General features: G+C 48.1%; 1 protein-coding gene across 2 annotated transcripts; it reads right to left on the minus strand.

Annotated features, from left to right (window-relative positions):
• Window positions 1-3,125: 3,125 nt before the first annotated feature.
• LOC140125825 (beta-1,3-galactosyltransferase 5-like) lies at window positions 3,126-25,417 on the minus strand. Of its 2 annotated transcripts, XM_072144694.1 has the most exons (4): window positions 25,303-25,417; window positions 15,383-15,477; window positions 3,753-4,338; window positions 3,126-3,646 (listed from the first exon to the last, which is right to left on the minus strand). In XM_072144694.1, exons 3-4 carry the CDS (start codon window positions 4,333-4,335, stop codon window positions 3,180-3,182), a joined length of 1,050 nt encoding a protein of 349 aa, XP_072000795.1. In that variant the 5' UTR covers window positions 4,336-4,338; window positions 15,383-15,477; window positions 25,303-25,417; the 3' UTR covers window positions 3,126-3,179. The 2 variants fall into 2 exon arrangements, with proteins under 2 accessions (XP_072000795.1, XP_072000796.1); XM_072144695.1 differs by lacking the exons at window positions 15,383-15,477; window positions 25,303-25,417 and adding an exon at window positions 12,709-12,901.
• Between the last annotated feature and the right edge of the window lie 1,426 nt (window positions 25,418-26,843).

Genomic DNA, 26,843 nt, shown 5'->3' on the forward strand with positions numbered 1-26,843 from the left:
GTTTTTTTTTCGCCCTGGGCTTCCAGGCAGATGGCTAGCGACCCGTCGGTGCGTGCTGCCCGTGCACTAACACTGTGATGTTATTGGCCACGTCATAGTGTGTGTCCCAGCAGGGCGCATAGACCTGCTGCCCGCTTTCTGCCGGGAAGCTTCAGAGGTTAGAATACAGTTTTTTATTCTTAAGGGGGCTGGGCAGGGGCCATTACCATGGGGGCTGCAATGGGGGCATTACCAGGGGGCATTATCGTGGGGGCTGTGCAGGGGACATTAGTATTGATAAGGATGGATTCTATATCAATACTTAATGTCCTTAGTCCACTTTAATAGAATTGTGATGAATAAGCATTATTCCATAAAGAACATGAATTATCCAGAATGGACACTGATCAGTTATTTCTACTCTTAGTTATGGAACTAGCTGCACCGGGCTCTGAATAGGAAAATCAATAAGCTAATTATTAACCGATCAAGTGCTATGAAATTATAGAATGTTTCCTTAACGCTTTCCAATGATTGTAAGACAACTCAGCAAATTTGGCTCCTCTCCAATATACTGACTTGTCCCCCTGGAGGATTAACCTAACAGTATGAGGGCTGTGCATGGGATATTACTATTGGGCGCTGGGCCATGCAGGGGACATTACTATTGGGCGCTGGGCTGTACATGGGACATTACTATTGGGCGCTGGGCCGTGCAGGGGACATTACTATTGGGTGCTTGGCCGTGCATGGGACATTACTATTGGGCGCTGGGCCGTGCAGGGGACATTACTATTGGGCGCTGGGCCGTGCAGGGGACATTACTATTGGGCGCTGGGCCGTGCAGGGGACATTACTATTGGGCGCTGGGCCGTGCAGGGGACATTACTATTGGGCGCTGGGCCGTGCAGGGGACATTACTATTGGGCGCTGGGCCGTGCAGGGGACATTACTATTGGGCGCTGGGCCGTGCAGGGGACATTACTATTGGGCGCTTGGCCGTGCAGGGGACATTACTATTGGGCGCTGGGCCGTGCATGGGACATTACTATTGGGCGCTGGGCCGTGTATGCGACATTACTATTGGGCGCTGGGCCGTGCAGGGGACATTACTATTGGGCGCTTGGCCGTGCAGGGGACATTACTATTGGGCGCTGGGCCGTGCAGGGGACATTACTATTGGGCGCTTGGCCGTGCAGGGGACATTACTATTGGGCGCTGGGCCGTGCATGGGACATTACTATTGGGCGCTGGGCCGTGTATGGGACATTACTATTGGGCGCTGGGCCGTGCAGGGGACATTACTATTGGGCGCTTGGCCGTGCAGGGGACATTACTATTGGGCGCTGGGCCGTGCATGGGACATTACTATTGGGCGCTGGGCCGTGTATGGGACATTACTATTGGGCGCTGGGCCGTGCATGGGACATTACTATTGGGCGCTGGGCCGTGTATGGGACATTACTATTGGGCGCTGGGCCGGGCAGGGGACATTACTATTGGGCGCTGGGCCGTGCAGGGGACATTACTATTGGGCGCTGGGCCGTGCAGTGGACATTACTATTGGGCGCTTGGCCGTGCAGGGGACATTACTATTGGGCGCTGGGCCGTGCAGGGGACATTACTATTGGGAGCTGGGCCGTGCAGGGAACATTACTATTGGATGCTGGGCCGTGCAGGCGACATTACTATTTGGCGCTGGGCCGCGCAGGGGACATTACTATTGGGCGCTGGGCCTCGCAGGGGACATTACTATTGGGCGCTGGGCCGCGCATGGGACATTACTATTGGGCGCTGGGCCGTGCAGGGGACATTACTATTGGTCGCTGGGCCGTGCAGGGGACATTACTATTGGGCGCTGGGCCGGGCAGTGGACATTACTATTGGGCGCTGGGCCGTGCAGTGGACATTACTATTGGGCGCTGGGCCGTGCAGGGGACATTTCTATTGGGGGCTGGGCCGTGCAGGGGACATTACTATTGGGCGCTGGGCCGTGCAGGGGACATTACTATTGGGCGCTGGGCCGTGCAGGGGACATTACTATTGGGCGCTGGGCCGTGCAGGGGACATTACTATTGGGCGCTGGGCCGTGCAGGGGACATTACTATTGGGCGCTGGGCCGTGCAGGGGACATTACTATTGGGCGCTGGGCCGTGCAGGGGACATTACTATTGGGCGCTGGGCCGTGCAGGGGACATTACTATTGGGCGCTGGGCCGTGCAGGGGACATTACTATTGGGCGCTGGGCCGTGCAGGGGACATTACTATTGGGCGCTGGGCCGTGCAGGGGACATTACTATTGGGCGCTGGGCCGTGCAGGGGACATTACTATTGGGCGCTGGGCCGTGCAGGGGACATTACTATTGGGCGCTGGGCCGTGCAGGGGACATTACTATTGGGCGCTGGGCCGTGCAGGGGACATTACTATTGGGCGCTGGGCCGTGCAGGGGACATTACTATTGGGCGCTGGGCCGTGCAGGGGACATTACTATTGGGGGTTGTGTGTTGGTGAGGGGACCCTGCTTTGGACATTTTATCAATGAGGGGAGGCTGCTGGCCATTTTGTTAATATGTATCAGCTGCATTTCCCACTCTTGGTTTATACTGAAGGCAATAAGTTTCCCAGTTTATTTTGTTGGAAAATTAGGAGGCTCGGCTTGTACCTGGGCGAGTATATTTGGAAGAAAAAGGGGGCTACAGAAAAAGGAGCGTTATCAGGAGGGGGCTACAGAAAAGGGGGAACTATTAAGGTACAGAAAACGGAGGGGGATACAAAAATGGGGGAGCTATAAAGGCTACAGTAACAAGAGTGGTTACATAAAAGGGGGGGTAGTTCAAAGGGGGGGGTGTTAGATCCGGCGGAGGCAGGGAATGCCCAATTATATGGGTTGGAGTAAGATGTGGGGTATTTGCTGGGCACACTATTTATTTTTCTAGGGATCATGGTGCTGGAAAATTTTTGGTGCAGCCGCTCCCCGAATACAAAAAGTTTGGGGACCATTGCACCAGAGAAGAGGAGAACAGGGAAGAGAACATACGGGCCTGATACCCCGGGGGATAGAAGAGACATCTATAGTCCACATGACTGGTAGAAAAATACAGATTTTATTAAAGTGCCAGGAAAATGTTTGTCTTGCAGTCTCATTAATCCAAACACGTAATGTTCCTCGTGGCCTCCTCGTGGCCTCCTCACGGCCTCCTCATCCTTCTTGAACTCTTGAGCTGTTTGTCTTGTCGCACTTTTCCTCCTCCATCTTTTTCCAGACTTGGATCAGTTCGTCTGTGACGACTCCGTGCACAACGATTGCCTGCATGTAGTTACAATTGTCGTATCTCATCCCATGGACACGGAAACGGGCGTCGTGTCTGTACGTCAAATTTGATGCTAAAATCAAGAAGCCAAAGTAGACATCATCCAAAGGGAAAACCGGCAATACCAGAGAAGCTTCGTATAATCTGTGGACTGAGGGTCCTGAGAAGATGAAGCCTCCACCGGACACAAAGCCAGGATAGAATGTCATTGGGTAGAGGGCCTCGGAGACTCGGTATTTTGAGCCACGGATTACATTTGGTCGATGATTATGAAAGCCATGGACTAAATCAGGAGAACCAAAATTCTTTAGAAGATCCACCATCAGTATTTTGTTCACAAACACATCGTCGTCACCTGTCAGAAGAACAGAGGACATTATATAAGGTCTCAGTTATAGTAGAGGAGAAACAGCGTCACACATAGGATTCCTATAAATGAGAAGGTCCGTTGTTCTACTCACCCTTGTATACGTAGGCCACCCCCGGGAGATTGTGGTGCAGCCACTCCAGGAAGCATCGCTCCTTCAGAGATAAGTTGTGATGTTCCTCAGTAATGTCCCATTGTAGGATGTCCCCATACGTGTCGCTCTCCACTTTCACCAACTCCATTTCCCCGGACACCTTCGTTCTCCCCACCAGAAAGAGATGTTTCATCTTGTATCCTTCCACCCGCTGATCCTTTGCCCAGGTCTGTCGTATGGCCGATCTCCGGGCTCCCGATCCTGGGGGGGACTTGACGGCCATCACGATGAGAGATGAGTTGCCGTCGTCAAACCTCGCTACAGGGGGACTGAGGATCACGGAGCATTGATAAGTCTGCATGTAGGGGAACTCCATATAAAACCTGGAGAGGTCCAAGTGATAGTCATACTCTCCATCATTCAGAGTCACCGATTGTCTCTGCACTGGAATCATGGTCGTCACATTAGGCACAATAAGAGTAATTCTGGAAATAGCAGGATCAAACTTCCCAATCCATCTACTCGTCACGAAGATGATGGCACAAATCAGAGCACAGATAACCAAAAAATGTATATGCTTCATATCCTAAGGAGAGAGAAGAAAAAACTGGAGGTTCATGAAGTGTCCCAGGGAATCCAAATCCATGGAAATTACTACTATAATACTGCCCCCTATGTACAAGAATATAACTACTATAATACTGCCCCTATGTACAAGAATATAACTACTATAATACTGCCCCCTATGTACAGGAATATAACTGCTATAATACTGCCCCTATGTACAAGAATATAACTACTATAATACTGCCCCCTATGTACAGGAATATAACTACTATAATACTGCCCCCTATGTACAGGAATATAACTACTATAATACTGCCCCCTATGTACAGGAATATAACTACTATAATACTGCCCCCTATGTACAAGAATATAACTACTATAATACTGCCCCCTATGTACAGGAATATAACTACTATAATACTGCCCCCTATGTACAGGAATATAACTACTATAATACTGCCCCCTATGTACAAGAATATAACTACTATAATACTGCCCCCTATGTACAGGGATATAACTACTATAATACTGCCCCCTATGTACCAGAATATAACTACTATAATACTGCCCCCTATGTACAAGAATATAACTACTATAATACTGCCCCCTATGTACAGGAATATAACTACTATAATACAGCCCCCTATGTACAGGAATATAACTACTATAATACTGCCTCCTATGTACAAGAATATAACTACTATAATACTGCCCTCTATGTACAGGAATATAACTACTATAATACTGCCCCCTATGTACAGGAATATAACTACTATAATACTGCCCCCTATGTACAGGAATATAACTACTATAATACTGCCCCCTATGTACAAGAATATAACTACTATAATACTGCCCCCTATGTACAGGGATATAACTACTATAATACTGCCCCCTATGTACCAGAATATAACTACTATAATACTGCCCCCTATGTACAAGAATATAACTACTATAATACTGCCCCCTATGTACAGGAATATAACTACTATAATACAGCCCCCTATGTACAGGAATATAACTACTATAATACTGCCTCCTATGTACAAGAATATAACTACTATAATACTGCCCTCTATGTACAGGAATATAACTACTATAATACTGCCCCCTATGTACAGGAATATAACTACTATAATACTGCCCCCTATGTACAGGAATATAACTACTATAATACTGCCCCCTATGTACAAGAATATAACTACTATAATACTGCCCCCTATGTACAGGGATATAACTACTATAATACTGCCCCCTATGTACCAGAATATAACTACTATAATACTGCCCCCTATGTACAGGGATATAACTACTATAATACTGCCCCCTATGTACAAGAATATAACTACTATAATACTGCCCCCTATGTACAGGGATATAACTACTATAATACTGCCCCCTATGTACAGGGATATAACTACTATAATACTGCCCCCTATGTACAGGGATATAACTACTATAATACTGCCCCCTATGTACAGGGATATAACTACTATAATACTGCCCCCTATGTACAGGGATATAACTACTATAATACTGCCCCCTATGTACAGGGATATAACTACTATAATACTGCCCCCTATGTACCAGAATATAACTACTATAATACTGCCACCTATGTACAAGAATATAACTACTATAATACTGCCCCCTATGTACAGGAATATAACTACTATAATACAGCCCCCTATGTACAGGAATATAACTACTATAATACTGCCTCCTATGTACAAGAATATAACTACTATAATACTGCCCCCTATGTACAGGAATATAACTACTATAATACTGCCCCCTATGTACAGGAATATAACTACTATAATACTGCCCCCTATGTACAGGGATATAACTACTATAATACAGCCCCCTATGTATAGGAATATAACTACTATAATACTGCCTCCTATGTACAAGAATATAACTACTATAATACTGCCCTCTATGTACAGGAATATAACTACTATAATACTGCCCCCTATGTACAGGAATATAACTACTATAATGCTGCCCCCTATGTACAGGAATATAACTACTATAATACTGCCTCCTATGTACAAGAATATAACTACTATAATACTGCCCCCCTATGTACAGGAATATAACTACTATAATACTGCCCCCTGTGTACAGGAATATAACTACTATAATACTGCCCCCTATGTACAAGAATATAACTACTATAATACTGCCCCCTATGTACAGGGATATAACTACTATAATACTGCCTCCTATGTACAAGAATATAACTACTATAATACTGCCCCCTATGTACAGGAATATAACTACTATAATACTGCCCCCTATGCACAGGAATATAACTACTATAATACTGCCCCCTATGTACAGGAATATAACTACTATAATACCTCCCCCTATCTACAGGAATATAACTACTATAATACTGCCCCCTATGTAGAGGAATATAACTACTATAATACTGCCCCCTATGTACAGGGATATAACTACTATAATACTGCCCCCTGTGTACAAGAATATAACTACTATAATACTGCCCCCATTGTACAGGAATATAACTACTATAATACTGCCCCCTATGCACAGGAATATAACTACTATAATACTGCCCCCTATGTACAGGAATATAACTACTATAATACCTCCCCCTATCTACAGGAATATAACTACTATAATACTGCCCCCTATGTAGAGGAATATAACTACTATAATACTGCCCCCTATGTACAGGGATATAACTACTATAATACTGCCCCCTGTGTACAAGAATATAACTACTATAATACTGCCCCCATTGTACAGGAATATAACTACTATAATACTGCCCCCTATGTACAAGAATATAACTACTATAATACTGCCCCCTGTGTACAAGAATATAACTACTATAATACTGCCCCCATTGTACAGGAATATAAATACTATAATACTGCCCCCTATGTACAGGAATATAACTACTATAATACTGCCCCCTATGTACAGGAATATAACTACTATAATACTGCCCCCTATGTACAAGAATATAACTACTATAATACTGCCCCCTATGTACAAGAATATAACTACTATAATACTGCCGCCTATGTACAGGAATATAACTACTATAATACTGCCCCCTATGTACAAGAATATAACTGCAATAATACTGCCCCCTATGTACAAGAATATAACTACTATAACACTGCCCCCTATGTACAGGAATATAACTACTATAATACTGCCCCCTATGTACAAGAATATAACTGCAATAATACTGCCCCCTATGTACAAGAATATAACTACTATAATACTGCCCCCTATGTACAGGAATATAACTACTATAATACTGCCCCCTATGTACAGGAATATAACTACTATAATACTGCCCCCTATGTACAAGAATATAACTACTATAATACTGCCCTCTATGTACAGGAATATAACTACTATAATACTGCCTCCTATGTACAGGAATATAACTACTATAATACTGCCCCCTATGTACAAGAATATAACTACTATAATACTGCCCTCTATGTACAGGAATATAACTACTATAATACTGCCTCCTATGTACAGGAATATAACTACTATAATACTGCCCCCTATGTACAGGAATATAACTACTATAATACTGCCCCCTATGTACAGGAATATAACTACTATAATACTGCCCCCTATGTACAGGAATATAACTACTATAATACTGCCCCCTATGTACAGGAATATAACTACTATAATACTGCCTCCTATGTACAGGAATATAACTACTATAATACTGCCCCCTATGTACAGGAATATAACTACTATAATACTGCCCCCTATGTACAGGAATATAACTACTATAATACTGCCCCCTATGTACAGGAATATAACTACTATAATACTGCCCCCTATGTACAAGAATATAACTACTATAATACAGCCCCCTATGTACAAGAATATAACTACTATAATACTGTCCCCTATGTACAGGAATATAACTACTATAATACTGCCCCCTATGTACAGGAATATAACTACTATAATACTGCCCCCTATGTACAGGAATATAACTACTATAATACTGCCCCCTATGTACAGGAATATAACTACTATAATACTGCCCCCTATGTACAGGAATATAACTACTATAATACTGCCCCCTATGTACAGGAATATAACTACTATAATACTGCCCCCTGTGTACAGGAATATAACTACTATAATACTGCCCCCTATGTACAAGAATATAACTACTATAATACAGCCCCCTATGTACAGGAATATAACTACGATAATACTGCCCCCTATGTACAAGAATATAACTACTATAATACTGCCCCCTATGTACAAGAATATAACTACTATAATACTGTCCCCTATGTACAGGAATATAACTACTATAATACTGCCCCCTATGTACAGGAATATAACTACTATAATACTGCCCCCTATGTACAGGAATATAACTACTATAATACTGCCCCCTATGTACAGGAATATAACTACTATAATACTGCCCCCTATGTACAGGAATATAACTACTATAATACTGCCCCCTATGTACAAGAATATAACTACTATAATACTGCCCCCTATGTACAAGAATATAACTACTATAATACTGTCCCCTATGTACAGGAATATAACTACTATAATACCGCCCCCTATGTGCAAGAATATAACTACTATAATACTGCCCCCTATGTACAGGAATATAACTACTATAATACCGCCCCCTATGTACAGGAATATAACTACTATAATACTGCCCCCTATGTGCAACAATATAACTACTATAATACTGCCCCCTATGTACAGGAATATAACTACTATAATACTGCCTCCTATGTACAGGAATATAACTACTATAATACTGCCCCCTATGTACAAGAATATAACTACTATAATACTGCCCCCTATGTACAGGAATATAACTACTATAATACTGCCCCCTATGTGCAAGAATATAACTACTATAATACTGCCCCCTATGTACAGGAATATAACTACTATAATACTGCCCCCTATGTACAGGAGTATAACTACTATAATACTGCCCCCTATGTACAAGAATATAACTATTATAATACTGCCCCCTATGTACAGGAATATAACTACTATAATACTGCCCCCTATGTACAAGAATATAACTACTATAATACTGCCCCCTATGTACAGGAATATAACTACTATAATACTGCCCCCTATGTACAGGAATATAACTACTATAATACTGCCCCCTATGTACAGGAATATAACTACTATAATACTGCCCCCTATGTACAGGAATATAACTACTATAATACTGCCCCCTATGTACAGGAATATATCTACTATAATACTGCCCCCTATGTACAGGAATATAACTACTATAATACTGCCCCCTATGTACAAGAATATAACTACTATAATACTGTCCCCTATGTACAGGAATATAACTACTATAATACTGCCCCCTATGTGCAAGAATATAACTACTATAATACTGCCCCCTACGTACAGGAATATAACTACTATAATACCGCCCCCTATGTACAGGAATATAACTACTATAATACTGCCCCCTATGTGCAAGAATATAACTACTATAATACTGCCCCCTATGTACAGGAATATAACTACTATAATACTGCCTCCTATGTACAGGAATATAACTACTATAATACTGCCCCCTATGTACAAGAATATAACTACTATAATACTGCCCCCTATGTACAGGAATATAACTACTATAATACTGCCCCCTATGTGCAAGAATATAACTACTATAATACTGCCCCCTATGTACAGGAATATAACTACTATAATACTGCCCCCTATGTACAGGAGTATAACTACTATAATACTGCCCCCTATGTACAAGAATATAACTATTATAATACTGCCCCCTATGTACAGGAATATAACTACTATAATACTGCCCCCTATGTACAAGAATATAACTACTATAATACTGCCCCCTATGTACAGGAATATAACTACTATAATACTGCCCCCTATGTACAGGAATATAACTACTATAATACTGCCCCTATGTACAAGAATATAACTACTATAATACTGCCCCCTATGTACAGGAATATAACTACTATAATACTGCCCCCTATGTACAGGAATATAACTACTATAATACCTCCCCCTATCTACAGGAATATAACTACTATAATACTGCCCCCTATGTACAGGAATATAACTACTATAATACTGCCCCCTATGTACAGGAATATAACTACTATAATACTGCCCCCTATGTACAGGAATATAACTACTATAATACTGCCCCCTATGTACAGGAATATAACTACTATAATACTGCCCCCTATGTACAGGAATATAACTACTACAATACTGCCCCCTATGTACAAGAATATAACTACTATAATACTGCCCCCTATGTACAAGAATATAACTACTATAATACTGCCCCCTGTGTACAAGAATATAACTACTATAATACTGCCCCCTATGTACAGGAATATAACTACTATAATACTGCCCCCTTGCTGAGAGGTTGTGTGCAGTGTGAGCTCCTGAGTCTCCTCATGCCTGGAGATAGCACAGGGCGGGGCCACGCTGGGTGGGGATCTTCCCCAGGCAAGGTCCAGGCTCCAAGGCCTTCTCTGGGAGGAAACTCTCATGCACCAAAACCCGAGGATGTAAATCCTGAAGTGAAATCTGTGAGTAAGGTGCAGAATGTCAGTGGTTTTAGGGCAACCGGAGTTTGTGAGAGAAAGAAGGTGAATGTTGTGGAAAAGCAGGAAGCAGCAGTAAGTACCTACCTGTGTGGTGAATCCATCCACCAATGTTAATGAGCAGCAGAAACCTGTGAGTGAGACCAGAGCGCTGGGTCAGGCAGTGGGGAAAGTTGTGCAGGAGCAGAGGGATCTTCTCAGAGATTATTGTAATTATTGAGACTATTATTATTATTATAAATTGTATTACTTTTATTATTATGGAGATGATTATTAATAATAGTAAAAATAATAATAATTATCTCCATAATAATAATAATCTCCATAATAAAAATAATAGTCTCAATAATTACAATAATCTCTGAGAAGATCCCTCTCTATATACCAAGGCATTAAATCTGTGTCGCAGTGTAACAGTAGTCATAGTTCTTAGTTACCAAAATTCTACACCTTGATAATCACTGAGATTATAGCTCAGTTGGTTGGGGTGCTGTGACATTGTTGTTCATGGACACTGCAGGTTCTGCATTTTTTTTTTTATTGAGATGATTTTTATTATTAAAATATAGCTAAAATTTGGGGGCGTGGCCAGGTAGTGATTGGGGGTGTGCTTAGGGGGATCGCCGCCATTTTGTCCCATTTTGTCCCTCTTTCCCTTTCACAAATGTTGGGAGGTGTGCTGTGTGCACCTGAGCTCCGCCTGGCTGACCAGATCCCAGCGCTGTGTGCACCTGAGCTCCGCCTAACTGACCAGATCCCAGCGCTGTGTGCACCTGAGCTCCGCCTGGCTGACCAGACCCCAGCACTGTGTGCATTTGAGCTCCGCCTGGCTGACCAGATCCCAGCGCTGTGTGCACCTGAGCTTCGCCTGGCTGACCAGACCCCAGCACTGTGTGCATCTGAGCTCCGCCTGGCTGACCAGATCCCAGCGCTGTGTGCACCTGAGCTCCGCCTGGCTGACCAGATCCCAGTGCTGTGTGCACCTGAGCTCCGCCTGGCTGACCAGATCCCAGCGCTGTGTGCACCTGAGCTCCGCCTGGCTGACCAGATCCCATCGCTGTGTGCACCTGAGCTCAGCCTGGCTGACCAGATCCCATGACCTGCCCTGATGTCATCCAGTAGAGCCACGTAACGCCAATCCTGCAGCTGGCAACATTCCCCTACCACAGAGCCGGTGATCAGCCACTTACAGCAGAGGCACTACAAGTCCCAGCAGCCTGCAATCCCCAGCAAGAACAGAGACACCTGACTGATGGTGCAGTGCAAGCACCACAAGTCCCAGAAGACCTCTCCTCGTAGAGAGACTGTAGAGACGTTCCTGAAGGTAACACTGCAGCAGAGCTCCCAGGTGACTCCGGAGCAGGACAATCAGGATTCTGCTGTGCCTGTTACTGACCCTGCTGATAGTAATGTGTCATGTACCGCTGAGATTTCTGTGTCTGATCCCAGTGGGAAGGGGAAGGGGCTTCACCATCTGTCTGGGATGTTGCCATAGAGCAGTCAGAGCAGTGTAGGAAGGCTGATGGTGGGGAGGAGGTAGCGCAGTCCACCGTTCAGGACTTCCCCCCTTTAGTCCCTGATGTTAGTGCGGACCCTCCTAATGCAGGTGCTCAGCTGCCCCCACAGTGCCCCCAGTCACAGCGTGGTACCGGTCCTGATCGGGGTGCACCATCCTTTATGCTCACATTATACCGGTCAGGCTTTTAAGAGGCGGAAGGTAGTCAGATTTAAGAACAGAGGAGCCAAGGAAGACCTACCTGACCGGAGGTTTGTGGTAAGATCTCTGCTATGTGACCAGATGGGTTTCTCGACAAGTGACATCCCGGCAGTGATAAACCTCCCAGACCGCCAGGGATATGACGTTAGCTTTAAGTTAATGTGTAACCTGGAACGGTTTTGGGCCAATTTCTCCAGGGTCAGAGATGCTGAGGGGTGGAATAAGTTCAGCTTCATCCCCATCTCTAAGCCTGGTCAGGTTACTGTCACCATCATCTTCTGGAATGAGTATGTGCCCCCGCAGGATATTGTGCTCCGGGTCAGGAGACATTGTGACCTCATGTCAGAGCTCACCAAGACCCGGGATGAGGACGGGATCTGGACAAGAGGGTGGAAGGTCCTGGTGAGGTTGTGCCAATACAACAACATTACCCAGCACCTGCCCAACTCTTTCTTCATTGGCCAGGAGAAGGGGTATGCTTCTATCCTGGTCAGCCCCGCAGATGCTTTAGGTGTGGTAGGGCCGGTCACATGGCCAGTAACTGCACTGTGGTCAAGTGCAGCCTGTGTGGAGACATCGGCCATGTGAGTGCGGATTGCCAGAACATCAGGTGTAATCTGTGTGGAGAGATGGGGCATGCTCACAGGGATTGTCCTAATGTCTGGCACAACATCTGAAAGACCTTCCCTGATGAGGATATACTGGCAGGGGCAGATTACATGGGGGAGGAGGAGGCTTTGTTGTCAGGGTCAGCTCAGGCTGGGCCAGAACCTCAGCGGATGGAAAGTGACACCATACCAGCGCCAGACCAACCACCGAGCAACACCAAACCAGAACCAGACCAACCACCGAGCAACACCATACCAGCACCAGACCAACCACCGAGCAACACCAAACCAGAACCAGACCAACCACGAGCAACACCAAACCAGAACCAGACCAACCACCGAGCAACACCACACCAGAACCAGACCAACCAACGAGCAACACCAAACCAGAACCAGACCAACCACCGAGCAACACCAAACCAGAACCAGACCAACCACGAGCAACACCAAACCAGAACCAGACCAACCACCGAGCAACACCACACCAGAACCAGAGCAACCACCGAGCAACACCAAACCAGAACCAGACCAACCACCAAGCAACACCAAACCAGAACCAGACCAACCACCGAGCAACACCAAACCAGAACCAGACCAACCACGAGCAACACCAAACCAGAACCAGACCAACCACCGAGCAACACCACACCAGAACCAGACCAACCACCGAGCAACACCAAACCAGAACCAGACCAACCACCGAGCAACACCAAACCAGAACCAGACCAACCACCGAGCAACACCACACCAGTACCAGACCAACCACCGAGCAACACCACACCAGAACCAGACCAACCACCGAGCAACACCAAACCAGAACCAGACCAACCACCGAGCAACACCAAACCAGAACCAGACCAACCACCGAGCAACACCACACCAGTACCAGACCAACCACCGAGCAACACCACACCAGAACCAGACCAGGCCCAGACACAAAGCATTGAAGGGAACAAGCAGGTTGTCCATCAGGTTGTACCACCCTCAGTGCCCATTCCTTCTCCAGCACCAACTTCTACAAAGAGAAGGAAGAAGGATACATCTAAGCCTGAGGGTGAGTGGACCACTGTCCAAAAATCATCTAGGATGAGGGTGGACAGAACGGCAGATGTGACAATGACTGTGAACAGGTTTAGTGTTGTCGGAGTCTGATGCGGAGGAAGAACTAGAGCGGGAATTGCAGAAAATGGTGGCAGAATATGAGGATGAGCCAGATGCAGATCCCCCATCCAAACAGAGACCTCAGGCAGTAGGGCCAGAATCTGAATCCGATATGTAGACGGGTGGTCAGCAGGAGGACGCGGACTTATGGTGATGGGGTTACTCTCTCTGCTCCTTCTTATAATAATAATAATTCTTTATTTATATAGCGCCTACGCAGCGCTGCACAAGGCATGGCAAATTGGTCCTTATGCCTCTAATGGAGGATTAGTCATCTCGACTAATGTAAATAGCATTAGGGCAAGGAAGACGAGACATGCAGTGTATGAACATCTCCAATATCTGGACGCTGATGTCTTTTTCCTACAGGAGACTCATTTCCACAGTCTTAGTCTCTTACGAGAAGCAGAGAGGGAATGGCGCTCAGGTCCATCCCTCTGGTCTGTGGAGCCTTGTGCCGGGGTCTCCATACTCTTTAATACCCACAATGTCACCATCCATAGACTAACCGAGGTGTTGATGGGAAGGTGTCTGGTGCTGGAGGTCGGAGGCTCCGACTTATTAATATCCATGGTCCACAGACTGAAAGGGGGAATCTGTTTAATGAGGTGAAGCCCTATCTCTTCACAACGGACATTAACGATTATCCCAAACAATCCAATATTCACTCCTTATCGACGGAACAGGAAGAAACACTAAATGCTCCTCTACCAACAGCAGAAGTAACTAAAACTATTACATCCCCGGCTAAACACAAGTCCCCAGGACCGGACGGTGTCACCTCCTAATATTACAAAGCTTTTATCTTACCTGATCACCTTCCCAAATGTTACAATGAAGCAGCTGATACAAACAAGTTCCCTTTAGAGAATCAACATCCCCAAACCTAATAAATCGCCAGAACTTCCTCATCATTACCGCCCCACATCCCCGCTCACCACGTACCTTAAGTTGTAGGTTTCTATAATCGCCTCCTGGTTATTGCCTTTTATCTCACAGATAGTAAGAGAAGACCAAGCAGGATTGATCCTTGTATAACACTAGAAGAGAGAGAGATATATCACCTTCACTCCTCTAAGACCCTGCAGTTCTGGGCACCTTAGATGACGAGAAGACGTTTGACCACATGAACTGGTTGGACGCCTTTTCAGCGCACCGAGCTATGGGGCTAAAATCAGAATCATAAACACTATTGGTGCATTATACAACTCCCAGCCCCCACTACTGATAATGAAATGCCCCATGCAGCCAGCCCCCACTACTGATGGTGAGATGCCCCATGCAGCCAGCCCCCACTACTGATAATGAAATGCCCCATGCAGCCAGCCCCCATTACTGATGGTGAGATGCCCCATGCAGCCAGCCCCCATTACTGATGGTGAGATGCCCCATGCAGCCAGCCCCCATTACTGATGGTGAGATGCCCCATGCAGCCAGCCCCCACTACTGATGGTGAGATGCCCCATGCAGCCAGCCCCCATTACTGATGATGAAATGCTCCATGCAGCAAGCCCCCATTACTGATGATGAAATGCTCCATGCAGCGAGCCCCCACTACTGATAATAAAATGCCCCATGCAGCCAGCCCCCACTACTGATTATGAAATGCCCCATGCAGCAAGCCCCCACTACTGATTATGAAATGCCCCATGCAGCAAGCCCCCACTACTGATTATGAAATGCCCCATGCAGCGAGCCCCCACTACTGATAATGAAATGCTCCATGCAGCGAGCCCCCCACTACTGATAATTAAATGCCCCATGCAGCCAGCTTCCCCCACTACTGATGATAAAATGCCCCATGCAGCGAGCCCCCACTACTGATAATGAAATGCCCCATGCAGCGAGCCCCCACTACTGATGATGAGATGCCCCATGCAACGAGCCCCCACTACTGATGATGAGATGCCCCATGCAGCGAGCCCCCAATACTGATGATGAGATGCCCCATGCAGCGAGCCCCCAATACTGATGGTGAGATGCCCCATGCAGCGAGCCCCCACTACTGATAATGAAATGCCCCATGCAGCTGCCCCCACTACTGATGATGAAATGCCCCATGCAGCGAGCCCCCACTACTGATGATGAGATGCCCCATGCAGCGAGCCCCCAATACTGATGGTGAGATGCCCCATGCAGCGAGCCCCCACTACTGATAATGAAATGCCCCATGCAGCTGCCCCCACTACTGATGATGAAATGCCCCATGCAGCCAGCCCCCCACTACTGATAATGAAATGCCCCATGCAGCGAGCCCCCACTACTGATGATGAGATGCCCCATGCAGCGAGCCCCCACTACTGATAATAAAATGCCCCATGCAGCCAGCCCCCACTACTGATGGTGAGATGCCCCATGCAGCCAGCCCCCCCTACTGATTATGAAATGCCCCATGCAGCAAGCCCCCACTACTGATTATGAAATGCCCCATGCAGCCAGCCCCCACTATTGATAATAAAATGCCCCATGCAGGGAGCCCCAACTACTGATGGTGAGATGCCCCATGCAGCCAGCCCCCACTACTGATAATGAAATGCCCCATGCAGCCAGCCCCCACTACTGATAATTAAATGGCCCATGCAGCGAGCCCCCACTACTGATGGTGAGATGCCCCATGCAGCCAGCCCCCACTATTGATAATAAAATGCCCCATGCAGGGAGCCCCCACTATTGATGGTGAGATGCCCCATGCAGCCAGCCCCCACTACTGATAATGAAATGCCCCATGCAGCGAGCCCCCACTACTGATGATGAAATGCCCCATGCAGCCAGCCCCCACTACTGATAATTAAATGCCCCATGCAGCCAGCCCCCACTACTGATAATTAAATGCCCCATGCAGCGAGCCCCCAAAACTGATGAAATCCTCCATGCAGCCAGCTGCCCCCCTACTGATGGTTAAATACCCCCTGCAGTGAGCCCCCCTACTGATGGTGAAATGCCCCATGCAGCCAGCCCCCACTACTGATGGTGAAATGCCCCATGCAGCCAGCCCCCCCTACTAATTGTGAAATGCCCCATGCAGCCAGCCCCCCTACTAATGGTGAGATGCTCCATGCAGCCAGCTGCCCCTCTACTGATGGTGAAATGCCCCATGCAGCGAGCCCCCACTACTGATGATAAAATGCCCCATGCAGCCAGCCCCCCCTACTAATGGTGAAATGCCCCATGCAGCCAGCCCCCCTACTAATGGTGAAATGCCCCATACAGCGAGCCCCCACTACTAATGGTGAGATGCCCCATGCAGCCAGCCCCCACTACTGATGATAAAATGCCCCATGCAGCCAGCCCCCCCTACTAATGGTGAAATGCCCCATGCAGCCAGCCCCCCCTACTAATGGTGAAATGCCCCATGCAGCGAGCCCCCACTACTGATGGTGAGATGCCCCATGCAGCCAGCCCCTCTACTAATGGTGAAATGCCCCATGCAGCTAGCCCCCACTACTGATAATGAAATGCCCCATACAGCGAGCCCCCACTACTGATGATGAAATGCCCCATGCAGCGAGCCCCCACTGCTGATGGTGAAATGCCCCATGCAGCTAGCCCCCCCTACTGATGGTGAAATGCCCCATGCAGCAAGCCCCCACTACTGATAATGAAATGCCCCATACAGCGAGCCCCCACTACTGATGGTGAAATGCCCCATGCAGCCAGCCCCCATTACTGATGATGAAATGCCCCATGCAGCCAGCCCCCACTACTGATAATTAAATGCCCCATGCAGCGAGCCCCCACTACTGATAATGAAATGCCCCATGCAGCCAGCCCCCACTACTGATAATGAAATGCCCCATGCAGCGAGCCCCCACTACTGATGATGAAATGCCCCATGCAGCGAGCCCCCATTACTGATAATGAAATGCCCCATGCAGCGAGCCCCCACTACTGATGATGAAATGCCCCATGCAGGGAGCCCCCACTACTGATAATGAAATGCCCCATGCAGCGAGCCCCCACTACTGATGATGAAATGCCCCATGCAGCCAGCCCCCACTACTGATAATGAAATGCCCCATGCAGCGAGCCCCCACTACTGATAATGAAATGCCCCATGCAGCGAGCCCCCATTACTGATAATGAAATGCCCCATGCAGCGAGCCCCCACTACTGATGATAAAATGCCCCATGCAGCCAGCCCCCCCTACTAATGGTGAAATGCCCCATGCAGCCAGCCCCCCCTACTAATGGTGAAATGCCCCATACAGCGAGCCCCCACTACTGATGGTGAGATGCCCCATGCAGCCAGCCCCCCCTACTGATGATGAAATGCCCCATGCAGCGAGCCCCCACTACTGATGATGAAATGCCCCATGCAGCCAGCCCCCCCTACTAATGGTGAAATGCCCCATGCAGCCAGCCCCCCTACTATTGGTGAGATGCCCCATGCAGCCAGCCCCCCCTACTAATGGTGAAATGCCCCATGCAGCCAGCCCCCCTACTAATGGTGAGATGCCCCATGCAGCCAGCCCCCATTACTGATGATGAAATGCTCCATGCAGCAAGCCCCCATTACTGATGATGAAATGCTCCATGCAGCGAGCCCCCACTACTGATAATAAAATGCCCCATGCAGCCAGCCCCCACTACTGATTATGAAATGCCCCATGCAGCAAGCCCCCACTACTGATTATGAAATGCCCCATGCAGCAAGCCCCCACTACTGATTATGAAATGCCCCATGCAGCGAGCCCCCACTACTGATAATGAAATGCTCCATGCAGCGAGCCCCCCACTACTGATAATTAAATGCCCCATGCAGCCAGCTTCCCCCACTACTGATGATAAAATGCCCCATGCAGCGAGCCCCCACTACTGATAATGAAATGCCCCATGCAGCGAGCCCCCACTACTGATGATGAGATGCCCCATGCAGCGAGCCCCCACTACTGATGATGAGATGCCCCATGCAGCGAGCCCCCAATACTGATGATGAGATGCCCCATGCAGCGAGCCCCCAATACTGATGGTGAGATGCCCCATGCAGCGAGCCCCCACTACTGATAATGAAATGCCCCATGCAGCTGCCCCCACTACTGATGATGAAATGCCCCATGCAGCGAGCCCCCACTACTGATGATGAGATGCCCCATGCAGCGAGCCCCCAATACTGATGGTGAGATGCCCCATGCAGCGAGCCCCCACTACTGATAATGAAATGCCCCATGCAGCTGCCCCCACTACTGATGATGAAATGCCCCATGCAGCCAGCCCCCCACTACTGATAATGAAATGCCCCATGCAGCGAGCCCCCACTACTGATGATGAGATGCCCCATGCAGCGAGCCCCCACTACTGATAATAAAATGCCCCATGCAGCCAGCCCCCACTACTGATGGTGAGATGCCCCATGCAGCCAGCCCCCCCTACTGATTATGAAATGCCCCATGCAGCAAGCCCCCACTACTGATTATGAAATGCCCCATGCAGCAAGCCCCCACTACTGATGATGAGATGCCCCATGCAGCGAGCCCCCACTACTGATAATAAAATGCCCCATGCAGCCAGCCCCCACTACTGATGGTGAGATGCCCCATGCAGCCAGCCCCCCCTACTGATTATGAAATGCCCCATGCAGCAAGCCCCCACTACTGATTATGAAATGCCCCATGCAGCCAGCCCCCACTATTGATAATAAAATGCCCCATGCAGGGAGCCCCCACTACTGATGGTGAGATGCCCCATGCAGCCAGCCCCCACTACTGATAATGAAATGCCCCATGCAGCGAGCCCCCACTACTGATGATGAAATGCCCCATGCAGCCAGCCCCCACTACTGATAATTAAATGGCCCATGCAGCGAGCCCCCACTACTGATGGTGAGATGCCCCATGCAGCCAGCCCCCACTATTGATAATAAAATGCCCCATGCAGGGAGCCCCCACTATTGATGGTGAGATGCCCCATGCAGCCAGCCCCCACTACTGATAATGAAATGCCCCATGCAGCGAGCCCCCACTACTGATGATGAAATGCCCCATGCAGCGAGCCCCCACTACTGATAATTAAATGCCCCATGCAGCCAGCCCCCACTACTGATAATTAAATGCCCCATGCAGCGAGCCCCCAAAACTGATGAAATCCTCCATGCAGCCAGCTGCCCCCCTACTGATGGTTAAATACCCCCTGCAGTGAGCCCCCCTACTGATGGTGAAATGCCCCATGCAGCCAGCCCCCACTACTGATGGTGAAATGCCCCATGCAGCCAGCCCCCCCTACTAATTGTGAAATGCCCCATGCAGCCAGCCCCCCTACTAATGGTGAGATGCTCCATGCAGCCAGCTGCCCCCCTACTGATGGTGAAATGCCCCATGCAGCCAGCCCCCCCTACTAATTGTGAAATGCCCCATGCAGCGAGCCCCCACTACTGATGATAAAATGCCCCATGCAGCCAGCCCCCCCTACTAATGGTGAAATGCCCCATGCAGCCAGCCCCCCCTACTAATGGTGAAATGCCCCATACAGCGAGCCCCCACTACTGATGGTGAGATGCCCCATGCAGCCAGCCCCCACTACTGATGATAAAATGCCCCATGCAGCCAGCCCCCCCTACTAATGGTGAAATGCCCCATGCAGCCAGCCCCCCCTACTAATGGTGAAATGCCCCATGCAGCGAGCCCCCACTACTGATGGTGAGATGCCCCATGCAGCCAGCCCCTCTACTAATGGTGAAATGCCCCATGCAGCTAGCCCCCACTACTGATAATGAAATGCCCCATACAGCGAGCCCCCACTACTGATGATGAAATGCCCCATGCAGCGAGCCCCCACTGCTGATGGTGAAATGCCCCATGCAGCTAGCCCCCCCTACTGATGGTGAAATGCCCCATGCAGCAAGCCCCCACTACTGATAATGAAATGCCCCATACAGCGAGCCCCCACTACTGATGGTGAAATGCCCCATGCAGCCAGCCCCCATTACTGATGATGAAATGCCCCATGCAGCCAGCCCCCACTACTGATAATTAAATGCCCCATGCAGCCAGCCCCCCCTACTGATAATGAAATGCCCCATACAGCGAGCCCCCACTACTGATGGTGAAATGCCCCATGCAGCCAGCCCCCACTACTGATAATGAAATGCCCCATGCAGCCAGCCCCCACTACTGATAATGAAATGCCCCATGCAGCGAGCCCCCACTACTGATGATGAAATGCCCCATGCAGCGAGCCCCCATTACTGATAATGAAATGCCCCATGCAGCGAGCCCCCACTACTGATGATGAAATGCCCCATGCAGCGAGCCCCCACTACTGATAATGAAATGCCCCATGCAGCGAGCCCCCACTACTGATGATGAAATGCCCCATGCAGCCAGCCCCCACTACTGATAATGAAATGCCCCATGCAGCGAGCCCCCACTACTGATAATGAAATGCCCCATGCAGCGAGCCCCCATTACTGATAATGAAATGCCCCATGCAGCGAGCCCCCACTATTGATGATAAAATGCCCCATGCAGCCAGCCCCCCCTACTAATGGTGAAATGCCCCATGCAGCCAGCCCCCCCTACTAATGGTGAAATGCCCCATACAGCGAGCCCCCACTACTGATGGTGAGATGCCCCATACAGCCAGCCCCCACTACTGATAATGAAATGCCCCATGCAGCCAGCCCCCCCTACTGATGATGAAATGCCCCATGCAGCGAGCCCCCACTACTGATGATGAAATGCCCCATGCAGCCAGCCCCCCCTACTAATGGTGAAATGCCCCATGCAGCCAGCCCCCCCTACTAATGGTGAAATGCCCCATGCAGCCAGCCCCCCTACTAATGGTGAAATGCCCCATGCAGCCAGCCCCCCCTACTGATAGTGAAATGCCCCATACAGCGAGCCCCCACTACTGATGATGAAATGCCCCATGCAGCGAGCCCCCACTACTGATAATGAAATGCCCCATGCAGCGAGCCCCCACTACTGATAATGAAATGCCCCATGCAGCCAGCCCCCACTACTGATAATGAAATGCCCCATGCAGGGAGCCCCCACTACTGATGGTGAGATGCCCCATGCAGCGAGCCCCCACTACTGATGGTGAGATGCCCCATGCAGCCAGCCCCCCCTACTGATGATGAAATGCCCCATGCAGCGAGCCCCCACTACTGATAATAAAATGCCCCATGCAGCGAGCCCCCACTACTGATAATAAAATGCCCCATGCAGCCAGCCCCCACTACTGATGATGAGATGCCCCATGCAGCCAGCCCCCACTACTGATAATGAAATGCCCCATGCAGCCAGCTTCGGCCTTCATTAAATGTCCCATACAGCCCTCTCGGTGTATTTGAAAAAAAAAACAAACGTCACATACTTACCTTCTGGCCCTCCCGGATGCTCCCCGTGGCTCCTCTTCATTCTTCTCTTTGCGTTTGCCTGTCGGCTGAGCATGGAAATGCCTCTGCTCGGTGTTAGAGCGCATGGATGCCCCTCTGCCCACTGTTACACACATCAGGGAGCACCAGAAGGTAAGTATGTGGGGCGTGGCATGGCTGCCGTCTATGATGGACGTGTGAGGCTCCGCAGCAATCCGCCAAACCAGTGACTACAAAGCAATCAAACCCGCCAATATCTCACCCAATCCTTCCTACTACCCTCCTGTCATGACCAAGAAGAGGAAAAACGCCATGCGCCCGCAAAAACTCACTCATTTCATGTTTCCTTCATCACTGAGCTCTATCCAAGAGACGCACTGCTGCACATCCATTTTTATACCGAAAGAGCGACTGCCTGAAACCGGAAGAAAGATGGGTCAACTTCCAGCTCCACGCGCTGACATTGCATCGTACACGACCTCTCTGCAACCACTCTACAGCTGAGAAGACAACGCGCTCCTATGACCGCCATCCTGTGAGTAGATAATGGGGCTCCCCTGTGCACCTCGTCCTCACTAAGGACGGAGTAACCCACGCGGCACCATCGGTACTACTAAAACATTGGAACATTCCGAATATGCCAACATCTCTGGAGAAACCTCCAGACAGAATAGAAGAGGAATGGGAAACCACAACGCCCACCACTAACCAGCGGTCAGGAACACTGGCGGCCGCGGCCCTTGGCTCACATCGCCGTCTATACGGTATCTGCTGGACTTTCCCCCAACATCGTCCGTCAGAACCTTTCTCCAACTATGGCTCGAGCCAGAACCATGGAGTCCACCGGGCGGCACAGAAGTCACTATTTGTGCAGGTTGTTTTCTATGTTATTTCCACTTGTTTTTCTTGTAGGGAAAATACATTAAGATAATTTTCATTTTTTACAGGGATGGAAGTAAAAGTAATAGCGATATAAACTTTCTGCCCTTGTGATCAGAGAAGACAAGCGCTGAGCGATATTTCTTGCGTTTTATTCCAAAATAGCAACAAGTTACACATCAGCCGTGTCCTATGGTAGAGCCGCAGCTTCTCCAGGCAAAGGTTCATCCACCACTCCTTCTAAATAGTTTCAAACAATAGCCCCCACACCCTAATCCAGCCGCACCTCCTCTGCTATCTGGGTATTACCTGGTAGGGGGTGGTGGGAAACCCCCACTGGAGCTGTGGAGTGACCTAGACTTCTGGAGGTTCCAGGAATAGAATCCTCCAGAGGTCCATGTTACACACATGATCAGATACGGACACACATGTAACACACTACAAAACACCAGATAGTGATACATGCCAAGGATACGTCACAGCCTCTTCCCTCTGCGTCCATAACCCCATGAATCTATGGCTATTAATACAATATCCAAGGGCCTGAACGCTCCTTCCAAAATTATGGGGATTAATTAATCGCCATAAACTTATTGGAGGAAATTTCAACCTCATTCCTGATCCTCACGCTGACTCTACTGATACGTCAAGGCTCCAGAGGCCAGGGCTGGATTCTGAACTATGGAAATACGATTTATTTGATACATGGAGAGTTATGTCCGGAACAGAAGAGACGACTCATTCCATTCACAGGTTCACAACTCATATCCCGCATTGATCTTATACTGGTGGATAGAGTTCTGCTTCCTTGGACGTCCGAGGCTAAGATTGGTATAATCACGTGGTCTGACCACACGCTGGTCACGCTTCAGATATCGGAGGGCTGGTCTTCTGTTCCCCCTCATGTTTGGAGATGTAACCCTTACATTTGATGCCATTTGTCCTATCGCCCCCACATTGACAGCAGCCTCACAGAATATTTCCATTATTACACTGACTCGATCACTGATGTGGCCACCGTTTGGAATAATCATAAGATCTTCATGAGAAGGATTTACAGGAAATGCGGCTTCATTGATGTAAAAAAAAAGGAACGCCCAGACACGCGAAATAACTAGAAAACTTCACGGAGCGGAAGAGATACATTAATCAAATCCTTCCCCTCAGGGATTGGATCACATTCAAACACTTAGAACATTAGAATACCGCAAATCAAACGGAAACATTTAGAATCCACTATTCCCTTCTTATATAACCCAGCAGATAGTGGTGAGAGTTATACGCCAAGAGATCCAAATCCTTTTACGAGGGTCTATATAATCTACATAATGATCCGTTCACAGCTCGGCCCAACATAACGGACATCAACGATTTCCCCAAACAGTCCAATATTCCCTCCTTATCGGCAGAACAGGAAGAAACACTAAATGCTCCTCTACCTTGGCAGAAATAACTAAAACTATTACATCCCCGGCTAAACACAAGTCCCCAGGACCGGACGGTGTCACCTCCTAATATTATAAAGCTTTTATCTTACCTGATCACCTTCCCAAATGTTACAATGAAGCAGCTGATACAAACAAGTTCCCTTTGGAGAATCGACATCCCCAAACCTAATAAATTGCCAGAACTTCCTCATCATTACCGCCCCACATCCCCGCTCACCACGTACCTTAAGTTGTAGGTTTCTATAATCGCCTCCTGGTTATTGGCTTTTATCTCACAGATAGTAAGTGACGACCAAGCAGGATTGATCCTTGTATAACACTAGAAGAGAGAGAGATATAGTACATCACCCTCACTCCTCTAAGACCCTGCAGTTCTGGGCACCTTAGATGCCGAGGAGGCGTTTGACCGCATTAACTGGTTGGACGCCTTTTCAGCGCTCCGAGCTATGGGGCTAAAAGGCAGAATTGTAAATGCCATGAGTGCATTATACTCCTCCCCATCTGCTCAGACCTTTGCATATGCCTCACTATCAGGAAATGTTTCCATTACCAATGGAACGCAACACGGATGTCCCCTCTCCCCTCTAATTTTTATCTTATCAATCAAACCTCTAGCGAGGACTCAACGAACAACTGCTGTCATATTGGGCGTCCAAATAGGGGGGAAATCACATACCAACCTACCACATACGTATACGCAGACAATCCTTACACTAGAAAAACCGGAAACCTCTCTAGAAGCGGCCATGCAGGTCATTGAAAGATTTAGTCAGATCTCATGTTACAAACCAAAATATTCAAAAATCTCTCCCCATTCACATCCCTCACAACTCCCTTTACTATTTATAACAAACATTCTACTTAGATTGGCAACAATAATCCGTACAATTCTTAGGAAGCCAAGTTACGAATTCCCCAAATACCTTCTATGCACATAACTTTGTGCCGCTCCTTACTAGAGACTGTAGCTCCTTGTAGAAGATAGAAATATCATCTCTAGGCCGCATCGCAGCGCGTAAAATAAGCCGATTACCAAAGCTCCTTTATCTTTTTAGGACCCTACCTGTAACCCCTCCCCAAATCTTATCTCTACACAATACATTCTAAGATCTCAATTCATCTGGGTGGGGAAAAAACCTTGTAACGCAAAAACCAAAAACTCCAACCTTGACTGCATAGCCCACCAACCCCACTCCCACGCCTCCCCCTTTTCCCCATTATACTCGCATACCACAAGGTTGGATAAATATTGGCCACAGCAGCCATTTTATTACAAACCACATACAACATAAATAACATTTTATAACCTCTTACAAATAACTTTTAATATGAAAATACTGCCTAGAAAGGAGGAGGTTCTTGGAGCTACTAAAGTAGAGAGTAGCCAATCTGTCCCACTTGTTACTTACCCTCAACCGCCACCTCTGATTCAAGGGCACCAGACCCCCCTCCCCTTTTTCAACACTCCCCGGGACACCACCCAGCGGGAGACCAACAAACAGCATGTCTTTTCCTGGAAACCAACCAGTATGTTTCCCATCACCCGAACTTTCCACCAATTCCAAGGACCTCGCACCCTGCCACAGCCGGCCTGCTTCGACCACCTCAAGCATGCAGGCCCTCCACCATCAATAACAACCCTTTCGATACCGCCTTGAATATTCAAGGCCCATATATCTATGCCAATCACATTTAGATGTACTTCATCAGCCAGCCAGCACTCCCCCATGCCCGGTTTGGCGAACAAACAACCCTCCGTTCCCCA

This window comes from Engystomops pustulosus, chromosome 4, assembly GCF_040894005.1.
Source record: "Engystomops pustulosus chromosome 4, aEngPut4.maternal, whole genome shotgun sequence".
Taxonomy (NCBI): domain Eukaryota; kingdom Metazoa; phylum Chordata; class Amphibia; order Anura; family Leptodactylidae; genus Engystomops; species Engystomops pustulosus.